The 12318-nt window shown below is 48.7% G+C and overlaps 1 protein-coding gene across 7 annotated transcripts in view; it reads left to right on the top strand.

Annotated features, from left to right (window-relative positions):
* MSI2 (musashi RNA binding protein 2) overlaps positions 1 to 12318 on the top strand; it is a 388920-nt gene that overhangs the window by 236581 nt on the left and 140021 nt on the right. For all 7 annotated transcript variants that reach the window (XM_032320056.1, XM_032320055.1, XM_032320059.1 and 4 more), the window contains one exon: positions 11642 to 11690. In XM_032320056.1, the coding sequence (XP_032175947.1) occupies positions 11642 to 11690 (49 nt within the window). The remainder of the gene's footprint in view (positions 1 to 11641; positions 11691 to 12318) is intronic.

Here is a 12318-nt window from a genome sequence, read left to right as displayed (position 1 = left end):
GGGGGCGGGGCAGGGCAGAGAAGCTCGAGCCTTTGAAGCTCCAGAAAGGGTTCAAAAGAGCCTTGGGGAAGGGATTCCTACACTGGGCGGGAAGTGGAGAGGTGACCTCTGGGTCGCTTCCAACTCCCAAGTCTGTGTTTCTGAGAGGGATGGAACCTCCCCCCAGTTACCAACAGTCTTTGTGAGGCTGGCGGAATTTCTCAGAATCACAGGCTGGTAGAGAAGAAGGGCCTGAGCTTCAGGACCCCATAGCGACATCCTTGTGACCTCTGGCCCATCACCTCACCCCGCATCCGCCGCAGTCAGGGAGAGAGGTGGGACTCTGGAATCTGCTGGTCCCATCTGCCTCCTGTGCCAATGGCAGGGGGCCGTGGGGGAGAGGAGACACTGCGGCATGGGCTGTCTCAAAGGCCAAGAGTCACTCTAAACCCACATTCTTTTCATCCATCCTCTGCAGCTCTGTGCTGGGCAGACCAGTAGAGCCTTAGGAGATAGTAGCTTAATGAATAAATGTGTCATCTTGGCAAACCTCTCCCTCTCCCTCATCCTCCATCCTTGCCGGCCATTCTGTTAAAGGGGACAGGCCGAGGGCCTCTGAAGCCCTGTCCTAGAGCGTCATGCACTCAGGTTTCCTGCCCAGACTCTGGCCTTTCCTGGGTACACACAGGCCCTCCGTCTCATCATCGAACCATGCCATTTACCCACCCTGTTTTCCGGGCAGAAAGGACATGACCCAAGGGACTGAAAGCAGGTTTGGGACCTAGGCTTTCCAAGCCTGCAAAACTTCTTTTTCCCCTTCTTCCCAAGCGTACAGCTGCAGCTACGCTTGTCACCATTCGAGATTACATTGGCCACAGGAGATGTGGCTGATTTTTCCATTTGGTCCTGATGTTTATTTCATGCCCATCAATATCAGCCCATATTAGGACAGATGAGGTGGTTATTTACAGGCTGTGCATTTTCACACTTGGTAATTATAAACCCTTCCCCTGTTCGGTCAGAGTCGTGGAGATCTATTTTGGCAATTAGCAGTTTAGTATTTGTTTAATGGGAATGCAAGAGAGTGTTACGGCACATCAGTGCTCCACTAATGATTTGCCTGTCTCCTCTGGAGCTGGCAGGTTTGGGCCTTTTTCACGGTAGGTGAGGCCTGATGGGGAGAGGCTGGAGTGGGGAGACAGGAGCATTAGGCAGCCTGCCTGTCTCTCCCCTCCCCTCACAGCGCACACTTGCACGCACACACAGCCCGTGCTGTAAACAGGCCGTGCATTTCCAGAGCGCAGCAACCGCCACTCGAAGGCACCTCTCACAAGAGGCCGTTAGGCCAGATGCCATTTCCATGTGACAGCTGTCACGCCTGCCGGAACCAACTGCTTCTCCTTCAGCTCTCTCTTGGTATCCCTCTCCCACTGCCTCCCTTCCTTCGCCACCTCCTGTCTTGAGCCCTGGCTTGGATCCCCCCAAGAGAGCCTCCTGCCACACCCTCCTCCAGGGTGGGTGCTTCACCTCCCCCCAAACGGAGCCCCCACCCCAACCACGATTCACACAGGCTCTTGATTGCCCTGCTCGATTTTGAGAGGGGGCCTCCTGGGACTGCTCTCCCAAGGACATGCTAGTTCTGTGAGTGGCTGTCCCTTGGTGCGGCCCGTTGGCAGAGGGAAAACACACAGACGTGGGTGCGTGCGTGTGTGAGCACAGGGGCGTTAGTGCCCACCGAGCCGGCTCTGCAAGGAGGTAGCCGGGGGGTAGGGCAGTGACAGCGTCTGTCTTGATGGCAGCGTCCTGCACGTTAGGGACTCCAGGGACTCACGGGGGCTGATCCCCAAACTAGGGTTCCAGGACCTCTCTGCCACTTCCAGCTCTGCCACCAGCTTACTCAATGTGACCGTGGAACAGCCCGGTGATCTGTGGGCTTTTCTGCGTTTGCCCGCCTGAAAGGGAGAGGCCCCTCTTCGGCCTTTTCCTGCAGCGCACACCCCTCTTCCGAGGTCTTGTGAGGAAACACGTGTCTGTCTTCCTGGTTCACCTCATCCGTTCTCTTAGTTTTCTGGTAGAGCGTTGAGGCGGTGTTTGTATGTTCTTCAGACGCCCGTGACACTACCCTGGGCCCTAGGGACTCAAAAGCTAGAACAGCATTAAAGGACACCAGCGGGAAGATGCAGGGATGCTTCTGGTTTCCATACTGGTTACTGCTGGTGTGATCCTCGGCAGGTCACCTAAGCATGACTTCCTCAGCTGCGTAATGGGTGTGATAATATCTCCTTCTGAGCTATTTTGATAATTAAATGAGCTTTGCCTTTGCCTGTGAAGCGCCATTAATGGTAGCTATTACAATAATCGTTGTTTCTTGGGGGACGGTGGAAGAGAGGCATTTCGGAACCTAGCGTCCGCTGTTAGCTTGTGCCGTGAGAACCTCTGAGCAGGAGGCTTTGCCTTCAGGTAAAGAAAATGCCTAGCGTCCAGGAGGGAGCTGCTGAGAGAACCCACACTCTTCTGTTCCCAAGGGCAAGTGTCCGTTTGTTAAATTCGTAACTGCTGTCAGAGCCACATTGGGGTGTGTTTCGTTTGCTAATAAGTGGGAAAATGGACTGAGCCCACAGGAATAGAAAGAAGTGAAAGGGCTGGTAAAGAAGAGTCTTGCCAATGGGGATGGGAATTTCTGGCCATACTTGGGAATCCTCTAGGAAGAGTTGAGGAAATGTACTTAATGCCCTGAACTGGGTACCAGTAAAACAATGGTTAAAATGGCAAATGTTATGTTTTGTATATTTTACTCCAAAAAAAAAAGTTTAGATGACTTATCAGCAGACTCTTTCTCTTGTTAGTCAGTTAAAAGGGTAGGCATGAGTTAAACTGTTTCAGGAGAATGCAATGTAGAATTTTTGGACCCTTGGAATGAAGGAAAACGTGCAGAGGGGCCGCAGATACAAAGCCCCGAGTTCCTCGATGGCAGCAGTCCCAGCGGGGGAAGATGCACAGATGTCGGGGGGGCTGTGGCGGAGAAGCCTGCGTGTCTGCAGCAAGGTGGTGACAAGAATCTGAGAGGGGCAGGTAGGCAGAGGCCTGGTGAGCTTGAGACTTCTGAGCCCCGCAGCTGAGTCCTGGGCCCAGCCCCCGGTAGCTCAGGGACAGCCAGGGAAACAGAGGGATGCGTACTAGTCCCTGTTTCCAGGGATTGTTGTGAAGACCAAAGCAGTAAGAGTGTTGCTGGAAATCTTGGTGACGATGGGACAGGAGCACTGGTGTCATTAGTTTTTCTCAAGCCCTCTTTTCTGTTTTTGGCTAAGCCGAGCTGCTTCTAGGACGGAGCTCTGACTCTCTTGTCCTAAGACCAAGACAAAGCAGGGAGAGCTCCCCAAAAGTAGCCTGTGACAAAGGAGCAGCCCGCCCTGGGCTTTTCTGGCAGGGGGTAGACGTCCAATCTACAGGCAGCCCAAGCCCTATTTGGTGCCCCTTTTTCTTAAGGTTTATTTCTGGGATCCCTCCGCCCCTTCCACCTCTGCTGCCAGCTTGCTCTGTGACTGACTGACTCACACACACATACACACACACACACACACACACACACACACATATCCCTCAGCTGTCTTTAGCCATTCAGCTTTTGCTGCCCCTGACCCCTAGGGAGCTTTGAACACTCCTCTGCCAGGCTCCCCCTTCCAGAGTCCCAGCTGAACAGGTCGGGCTGTGGACTCAGCAGCCCGGGCTTTAAAAGTTCTTCAGGTGATCCTGGGGATCCGTCGAAGGTAAAAAATCAACATAAACTAATGGGATCCCCAGCCTGCTTCCTTTTCCTCTTCCCACCTTTCTTTTGGGCAGTGATTAAAGGCAGACCAGCCTCCCTCTTGGCAAGGCTGTGGAGCATACCGAAAAGTCTCATTGCAATAAACGGAGATGCCACGGCCGAGCTTGGGGACAGGAGCAGCTTCTGTCCGGCAGGTTGGAGGGGAAGGAGAGAGTATTTCCACCCCATGTCTTGAAACGGTCCTGGGTAGGGCAGCCTCGGTCTCCAGCTCCTCTGTCCTGTGCAGTCCCGACTCCTCCACGAGCCTCCACTCTTGTGACTTTAGTGCCTTGAGTTTATAGAGCATAATAAGGTCCGTTGAGCCCTACGCACTACAGTATCACGGTATCGCATTTATGGGCGTTTATTTAAACTAACTCTTGAAGTGTTTGAGGGGGAGCAGGAAGCGAAATCCAAGGGCATTTGTTCTGGGGGAGTATGAAGAGCTGGCTTTCTTTTTTTTCCCTTTCCTCTCCCTCCTGTGTCTGACCAGATAATTTAAGGATCATTTGAAGTGCTATTTCCTGCTTTATTCTTGATATGTATGGCATGTGGGTGTACGTATTTGGATCCCAAGAGGAGTGGGAAGTTTCTCAGCGTGTGTTGGCCACAGCAAAGCTCTGGAACATCCTGACCAAACAGAGTTTGTGAAAGACCAGTGGCGAATTTGATGCTTGTAGATGTTGTCCTGGCGGGCTCTGTGGTCTCTGTTAGTGGTCTGGGCTTAGTCTTCACCAGTAGATCTTAGGTGGCCATCTCATCGTTTCCTCCTTTTACAGACGAGAAACTAAGGACAGAGAAGGGAGGTGGCTTGTCCTCCGTAAGATCCCAGTGGAGCTGGATTAGAACCTGGATCCTGCCCGTACTCTGTGCAACGCTGCCTGCCGTACTCCACTGCCTCCCAGCTCCTGTGGAGTTAGTACCAGTAACTCAGTTCCCTGTAGATTCCTCCTGGGGACAAGTTCTCTGTGTCCCCAAATCAGCATTACTCCCCTGCTGTATCCTTGGGGAGCCGGAACTGCAGGCAGAAGAAACAGCAGTCTGAGGACACACTCTGGGCTCCCAACTTTCGGCCAATGGAGTTGACCAACAGAATTTTTGACCTCTCTTTCTAGGAGCTTCTTTGCTTTGTGACCTGAAAGGTTTCCTCCTCAGGCATCACATGAGTTGGGCTGGCTGAAATCCCACCTCTGGATAGGGTCAGTACCAAATGGCTACTTCTAAATTCATCCAGCAAGAATGCCTGGCTCACAATGAACCTTTTGACTCATTATAAAGAGGGTTCGCTCATTCATTAAATGAATTAGGATTAGAGAGGCATCACCCACTGGCTTGAGTGCTAATTACTGCCGATTTTCATGGTGCTCACTTAGTGAGGAACATGTTGCCAATTTCTCCTGGCGCTCCTAGGATCCCTGTCTCCAACCTGGCTGCTGGGGTGAGATTTCGAAGCAGTCCTTCCCACAATAATACCTGTAGTCCACTCGAAGTCTGTATCTTGACAGTTTCAGGCTCAGCCCATGTCCCACATTTTATCTGGTTCCAATTCTTTTCTTGCTTTTGTTCATTGTCTAGTATTCTTTGAGACTGCTGAGTATCTTCCAGTAGATTAAAATCTTTAAAAACAAAACAAAACAAAACACAGGGATCGTGTACAAGTTACCTATTGCCACAAGAATGCTGTGTAACAAACAACCACAAAACTCAGCGGCAGACAATAGCTGTTTATTTCACCTGTGTTGAGTCCGCTGGGAGTGGTTCTGGTGATCTTGGCTGGGCTCACCTGCGTGTTTTGGGATTGACTAACTATCTGCTCATCTAGGCTATCCTTGGCTGCGGCAGCAGAGGGGACTTGGCCCAGCTCCACATGCCTGTCATCCTCTAGCTGGCTAGCCTGGGCATGCCCAATCTTGGTGATGGCAGAAGTATAAGAGAAAACAAGCAGAAACACAAAAACCCTCTTAAGGGCTGACCCAAAACAGGCATGCCTCCCTCATTTTGTTGACCATGAGAAGTCAAGTTCGGATACATGGGTTGGAGAGACAGACTCTGCCTCTTTGGGCAGAGGACCTGCAAAATTACAGAATAAAGGGTGTGGGGCCATTATTGCCAGCAGTCTACCAGGGATTGGTATAACATGCCTCTTATTTGTACTTAGGCCGATTCTCTGCAAATAGTGAATGCTCAGTAAATATATATCACATGAAAGTAAATAAAGTTAACATTAGCTCAGTTTTCTAATCAAGATCAAGTTGGCTGGATGGCGTAGATCATAGCTGGAGTTTATCTGTTAGAAAGAAAGCTTCTGTCACCCTGGTAGCATCCACATTTTTCTTACACTGGCTGCAGGGACAGCTCAGTTGTCACGAAGATGTCCCTCTTCTTGTCATCTTGTGCATCATAGGTTCTACTGTCATTATTTTCAGGGTCTTAGGATATAAATGGATGAGAGACAGGGACAAAGAAGGGAGGACTTTTGCCACGCCAAAGTGTGTCAGCTGCTTCTGGAGGAGAAATTTGAGTTCATGTACTGAGAGCACTGATGTGTGCAAAAAGAGCAAGAAGCAGCCGTGTCCGGTGCCTCCAACCTTTGTTCTCATAGAAAGTGGGGGCCCCAGGCCGGCTGCTGCATAAGTGCTCCCCAGGAGCTCTTTGGAAATGTCAGTACCATAACCTCAGACGCTATAGGGGTGAGGTCTAGGAGACTCGGACAAGCCAGGTGGTTCTGACGTGGATAAAGTTTGAGAAGCCCAGCCCCCACCCCCATGGGCCAGAGAGGCTGATGGCGTAGCTTTGTGACTCTCAGATGGGCTGTGTGCGTGGTACACACCTCTGAGGAGGGTACAGTGCGGTCTGAACCCGGCGATAGGCAGAAACACATGTTCAGGACTCACTGGTGCTGACGCACACAGGAGGGCATCCCCAACCATCTTATTTCAAAGTTACTTTACCTTGCCTTTTCATTCACCGGGATGTACCACCAAGATGCCAGGTGGTGTTTGAACCCGCCCTAAGTTATTAAAAGGTATGTCTCTCAAAGTTGGAGCGAGCTCCTTCTCTCAAAACAGACTGAGCGCATGCCAGGATGTGAGACAAAGTATGATGAGGTTCAGATATCTCCTCTCCTTCTTGATGCCTCCAGGGACACCCCCGTGCCAAGACCGCTAGATGGACCCCCGCCTCTGGTACAAGGAAATACATAAGCCTGGGAAGGGGCACTGTCAACACAAAATAAATACCAGTGCTGGTCTTGAGGAGACATCTAACAAGAGTTAATGGTGTTTCCTACTTGAGGTCAGAAAAATCCTTCTGTCCAGCCCCCAACTCTTTGTGTCCTACCTAGCATCCCCAAATGAGGTCTGGGGTTCACATTGAACTTGATGACTCCGAACAGCCAACCAATCTACCTGGGTGTGTGTGTGTGAGAGAGAGAGAGACAGACAGACAGACACAGTCATCAGTCTGCTCTCCCTAGGATTAAATGTGGGTTACCTTGACTGCTCCTCGCTCCCCCCATGCTGTAGACAGGCTGCTTCTGTTTGATTCACAGGGAACCGTGAGAAACAGCCCCGTATGCGAGGCCGTGTTTTTCATTCTATTCAGTCTTTGTATATTCAAATTCTCCCAGTTTCAGCTCTTGCTGTTCTGCCAGATTTCCATTGCATTGATGGCTTCTCTGAATTAATAAGTGTTTTGCAATCGCAGAAAAGTTTTTCTCCACCAACCCCCTCCCCGCCCACCCCAGCACCGGTCTTATCCATATTGATTTTTTTTTCTTTCTCTTTTTCCTCTCTAGCTATTTCTCAGATGTTTTATTTTGTAAAGTGTTAATAGAATTTTTCTTTTGCCCTGACATTTTATCTATTCAGGAGGTCTCTGCGAGTCCCATTGTGCGACTGGACTGGAGAGGAAAGAGCTCTATTCTTGACGACAATGGTTGCCCTAAAAAACATACACAGATCCTCCCCCTCACTCCCCAGGATGGAACGAATGTTGGGAGTGTAGCGGCGAAAAACATCCAAACTTTGGAAGGAAAAGACAGAGCCAATTACACCCTCTTGAGGGGTGGGGGTGGGGGGGAGCATTGAATATACTTTTTTTTTTAAATTCAAAATATTTATTTCCTAAGGAGATCTGATCTGGGTTTCAATACGAAAACATGGCCAACACAGAAGGGAGGCTGTTTTCCTTACTGTTAGGCATTTTTAAATAAGCACTTGGCAAACGTCTTAGAAAATGTGGAGATGGGTGTGAAACAGATGTCACGTTTACCTGCGCGACACGCACCCACCCACACCACAGGCATTGGAATTCTTATCGAGGCCCTGGGGTCTGAGTGTGCGGGACCATATGCTCGAGTGTGACTGCTCTGTGTGCAAACAAACTAGTTGATCTTCTGCTGGTTTTGCTTGAGTGGTGCACGCAGACGGCTGTGGTGTGTGTGGCCTCTGCAGGTGCTTGGGCGGGGGCGGGGCTGGGGAACCATGGAGCCTGCCTGGCTGCAGAAGGGTCTGGTGAAGGCACCCCATCTCCACCCTACCTCCTCCCCTCAGCCTGGTACCCGGCCGAGAGAGAGGAGCTCCCTGCTGGCGAAGCAGTCACCATGCAAGGCCATTTTCCTCCCAGTCACTGACTTTAGAAATGGGGACCAGAAGGGGAAGGCCCCAGGAGCCTGTTTGTTCAGACTCGGTTGCTTAGCAACCGGGGGGGGGCCTGACTCCGGAAGGGATTTTTTAAGCTAGGCCAGTCCCTAGGTTTGCGTCTGGCTTGCCTACCCCCTCTTCCGTTCTTACCTTGACTTTGCTTTCCCCCTGTTCTATTTGATAGCATCTAGAAAAATAGATTTGATTTGTCTGGAGGCAGCATTTTAAACCTGGTTTTATTGCCTTTGCCCAGTGTCTTCCCCTCCATCAGAGATTGTAGTCTGGGAGGAGTGAAGAATGAATAGCCTATGATTCCATTTCTCAGCTGGCTTAGCGCAAGCCCCCAAACTCATTTGTGAACCTTTGAGCTCCAATGAACAGTGCTCAGTCCCTCCCAACCCCAGGGCGCGTGCATGCACACACACACACACACACACACACACACACACACACACACACAGAGACCACTGAAATTGCTCCAAGCTCAGAGCCCTTTGGCTAGCGGCTTTGTCCAGGACCACATGGGTTGAGTTGTAGTTTTATCCACAATCTTGGGCACAGAATGAATGAAGAGACCCGGCTCTCACCTGGCCAAACCGAGTACCATCCCCGGATGAGTAGCTGACTGGCTGGGACAATACCTGTACTAAAGATGGGTATTCTGTTGAAGAATAAAGAATTGGATCCTAAGTACAAGGAGTGGAATTCAAAGCCAACTCAGGTTCAGTAATAGTGACGTTCTTGAGATCTGCCTAGAAATTGAATGTAGGTCCTGAAATCTTATTGCTAGAAATATCCAGAAGGGTTGCAGGATGCCTAGAAAGACTGAGGGAGAAAGAGGAAGAGAGATGGAGGATGACTTCGGTGCTTTCTCCTCTTTGATCTGTTTGCAAAGGTCCTAGCAGGAGTGCGGTATTCTTCTGAGGGAGCCCTAACCAAGGACCACAGACTGGATGGTCAAACAACACAAATTTATTTGTTCGCTCTTGTGGACACTGAGTCCAAGATGAGCAGGGTTGGTTTCTTCTGAACTCTGTCTCCTTCGTTTGCAGCCACCTTCTCCCTATCTCCTCACATGGTCTTCCCTCTATACCTGACCGGATCCAGAGTCCCTCTGTGTATAAGGACCCCAGTCAGAACTGGATCAGGGCCCATTCTAGGGACCTCATTTTAACTCCGTAACATCTTTAAAGATCCTATTTCCAAATACAATCACATTCTGAGATACTAGGGATTAAGACTCCAACATCCAAGTTTGGGGGGTGGTGGGCACAGTTCAGCCCATAGCAATCAAGACATTAAATCTCCATTGTGTAGAACTGGAAAAAGTTTAAATATCCACAGAAGGATAACCAAGTAAGTAATAGTATGCAGCAGTCCATCGTATTCACAATAGCTCACACCCGCTAGGATGACTACTATCAAAAAAAAAACCCGAAAATAACAAGTGTTGGCCAGGATGTGGAGAAATCGGAACCTTTGTGCACTCTGGGTGGGAATGTAAAATGGTGCAGCCACTGTGGAAAACAGAACGGCAGTTCCTCCAAAAATTAAAAGTAGAGTTACCATGTGATCTAGCAGTCTCATACACAAAAGAATCGAAAACAGGGACGCAAGGAGATATGTGCACTTTCATGTTTATTCACCACAGCTCAAACTGCGTATCCGCCGCCGGATGAATGAATAAGCGAAACGTGGTCTATACGTGCAGCGGAATATGGATGAACCTCGAGGACATGATGCTGAGCAGAACAAGCTGGTCACAGAAAGACAGACACTGTGTGATTCTACTTCTGTGAAATCCCATAGGCCCCCTTCCCCCCATTCATGGCTTCAGTTCCCCGTGGTCCACCGCGGTCCTAATGCTGGTGACCCTCCTCCTTCCGGTGGATTCCGTCAGACGGTCTATAGCAGCCAAAGGCTGCGTCACTTGCCTGAGTCATTCACCTCACGTCTTCTCATCACTTAAGCATTTTATCATCTCTCTTTGTCAGTAACATTACAACCAGATATGTGGGGAAGACCACATTCACATAACTTGTATTATAGCAGATTGTTGTAACTATTCTGTTTTATTATGCCTTGCTACTGTCAGATCTCCTACTGTGCCCAGTTTGCAAATGAAACTTTAGCATAGGTGTGTGTGTCCAAGAAGGAACAGGGTGTGTACTGGGTTGAGTACTCTCCGCAATTTCAGGCAACCATGGGGGGGTCTTGGAATGTCTGCCTTGGGGGATGGGGAGACCTCAGTCACAGTCATAGAGACAGCAGATGGGATGGTGGGTGTCGGGGACTGGGGGGGGGTGAAGGGGATGGGGGAGTATTATTTTTGATAGGGTAGAGTTTCAGTTTTACGAGATGAAAAGGGTTCCAGACATGAATGGTGGGATGGTAGTTGAACACTGTGAATGTACTTAGGACCGCTGAACTATACAGGAAAGAACAGGGAGGGTGGCAATTTTTATGTTATGTGTTTTTAACTATAATTTAAAATTTTTTTTAATTATGTTTTTAACCATAGTTTAAAATAGGGGGAAAAAGACAGATCATATATATATATGTGTGTGTGTGTGTGTGTGTGGAGAAATCGGATGTAAATGTAAAATATAAAATATATTTATAAATATAAAATAAAAATAAATATAAAATATAAATATAAAATATATTTATATATATGTTATATATATAATATTCATGACATCGTCATTTGGGAATTATTTGCAGTATTGTAGTATTTTTTTTTTAATAATTTTATTTATTCATGAGAGACAGAAAGAGAGAGGGAGGCAGAGGGAGAAGCAGGCTCCCTGTAGTGCAGGGATCCCAATGCAGGACGTGATTCCAGGACTCTGGGATCATGACCTGAGCCAAAGGCAGACGCTTAACAGACTGAGCCACCCGGGTGCCCCTGCAGTATTGTAATATCATATTAAAAAGGGGGGGGGAATTCCAGATACAATATGATTTAAGCTATATTAAAATAGGCATAAGGTTTTTTTCTTTTTTAAGGCCAAAACTAAAGGGAAGTATATCAGTTGTTAACTGCAGTTGTTCTAGGCAGAAAGACGGTGATTTTTTTTTTCTTTGTTTTCAAATAAATTTTCATGAGTACCCATGACTTTGACCATAGAAACCACCCTCCCCCAGCAGCCTATAGCATTTCGTATGTCTCTTCAAAATTCCTAAAGCACCCTCCCTTTGGTTTGTTTTGCAGGTGGAGGACGCAATGCTGATGTTTGATAAGACGACCAACAGGCACAGAGGTAAGAGCCCCTGCAGAAGAAGGTGGCCCCTTCTGCTGGTTATCTGTGCAGCTGTTGAACATCTGTATTCATCATGGGGGGGTCACCACAGCACAAAGAGTCCAGACCCTCTGACAGTTAAAAAATCAGCCACGCCCAACCCATGTTCCGATGTCCCTTTCTGATCCTGGCTTTCTTAGTCTTAGCTTGAGCACTCAGCGATCCAAGTGGAAATTATTCATGGCAATTACTCAGCTGACCTTTCAGTTTGCATTGAAGGAGGTGGTTTAGAAGCACACTGTCAGTCTGAAGAGTGAGAAAAGAAAAAAAATAATGCCCTTGTTGTAGGTTTATTCGATGTGTATGGGGCTTGTAGACTCGGCAGCACCTGTGTACACGTCTGGAATGTTTAGAAGGCTCCACACTTACTCCTTTTTTCTCCTGTGTTCTTCCTGTCCTACCCACCTATTTTAGAAAATAGGTCTCAACTTGGGGGTCTGTGAACCCCTGAAATGATGCACAAAATGTATTAAGTTTGTGCTGTCCTTGGGAGACATTCTTGCTTTGAACAGATTGTCGGAGGGGTTTCTGACCTCCATACCTCCCCTCCCCAAGAAAGGAACATGTTGAAATTATTGCTTTAAATAGA

The sequence above is a fragment of the Mustela erminea genome, chromosome 18, assembly GCF_009829155.1.
Source record: "Mustela erminea isolate mMusErm1 chromosome 18, mMusErm1.Pri, whole genome shotgun sequence".
Taxonomy (NCBI): domain Eukaryota; kingdom Metazoa; phylum Chordata; class Mammalia; order Carnivora; family Mustelidae; genus Mustela; species Mustela erminea.
The sequence above is the reverse complement of the archived record's forward strand: the minus strand, read 5'-3'. Positions and strand labels throughout refer to the sequence as shown.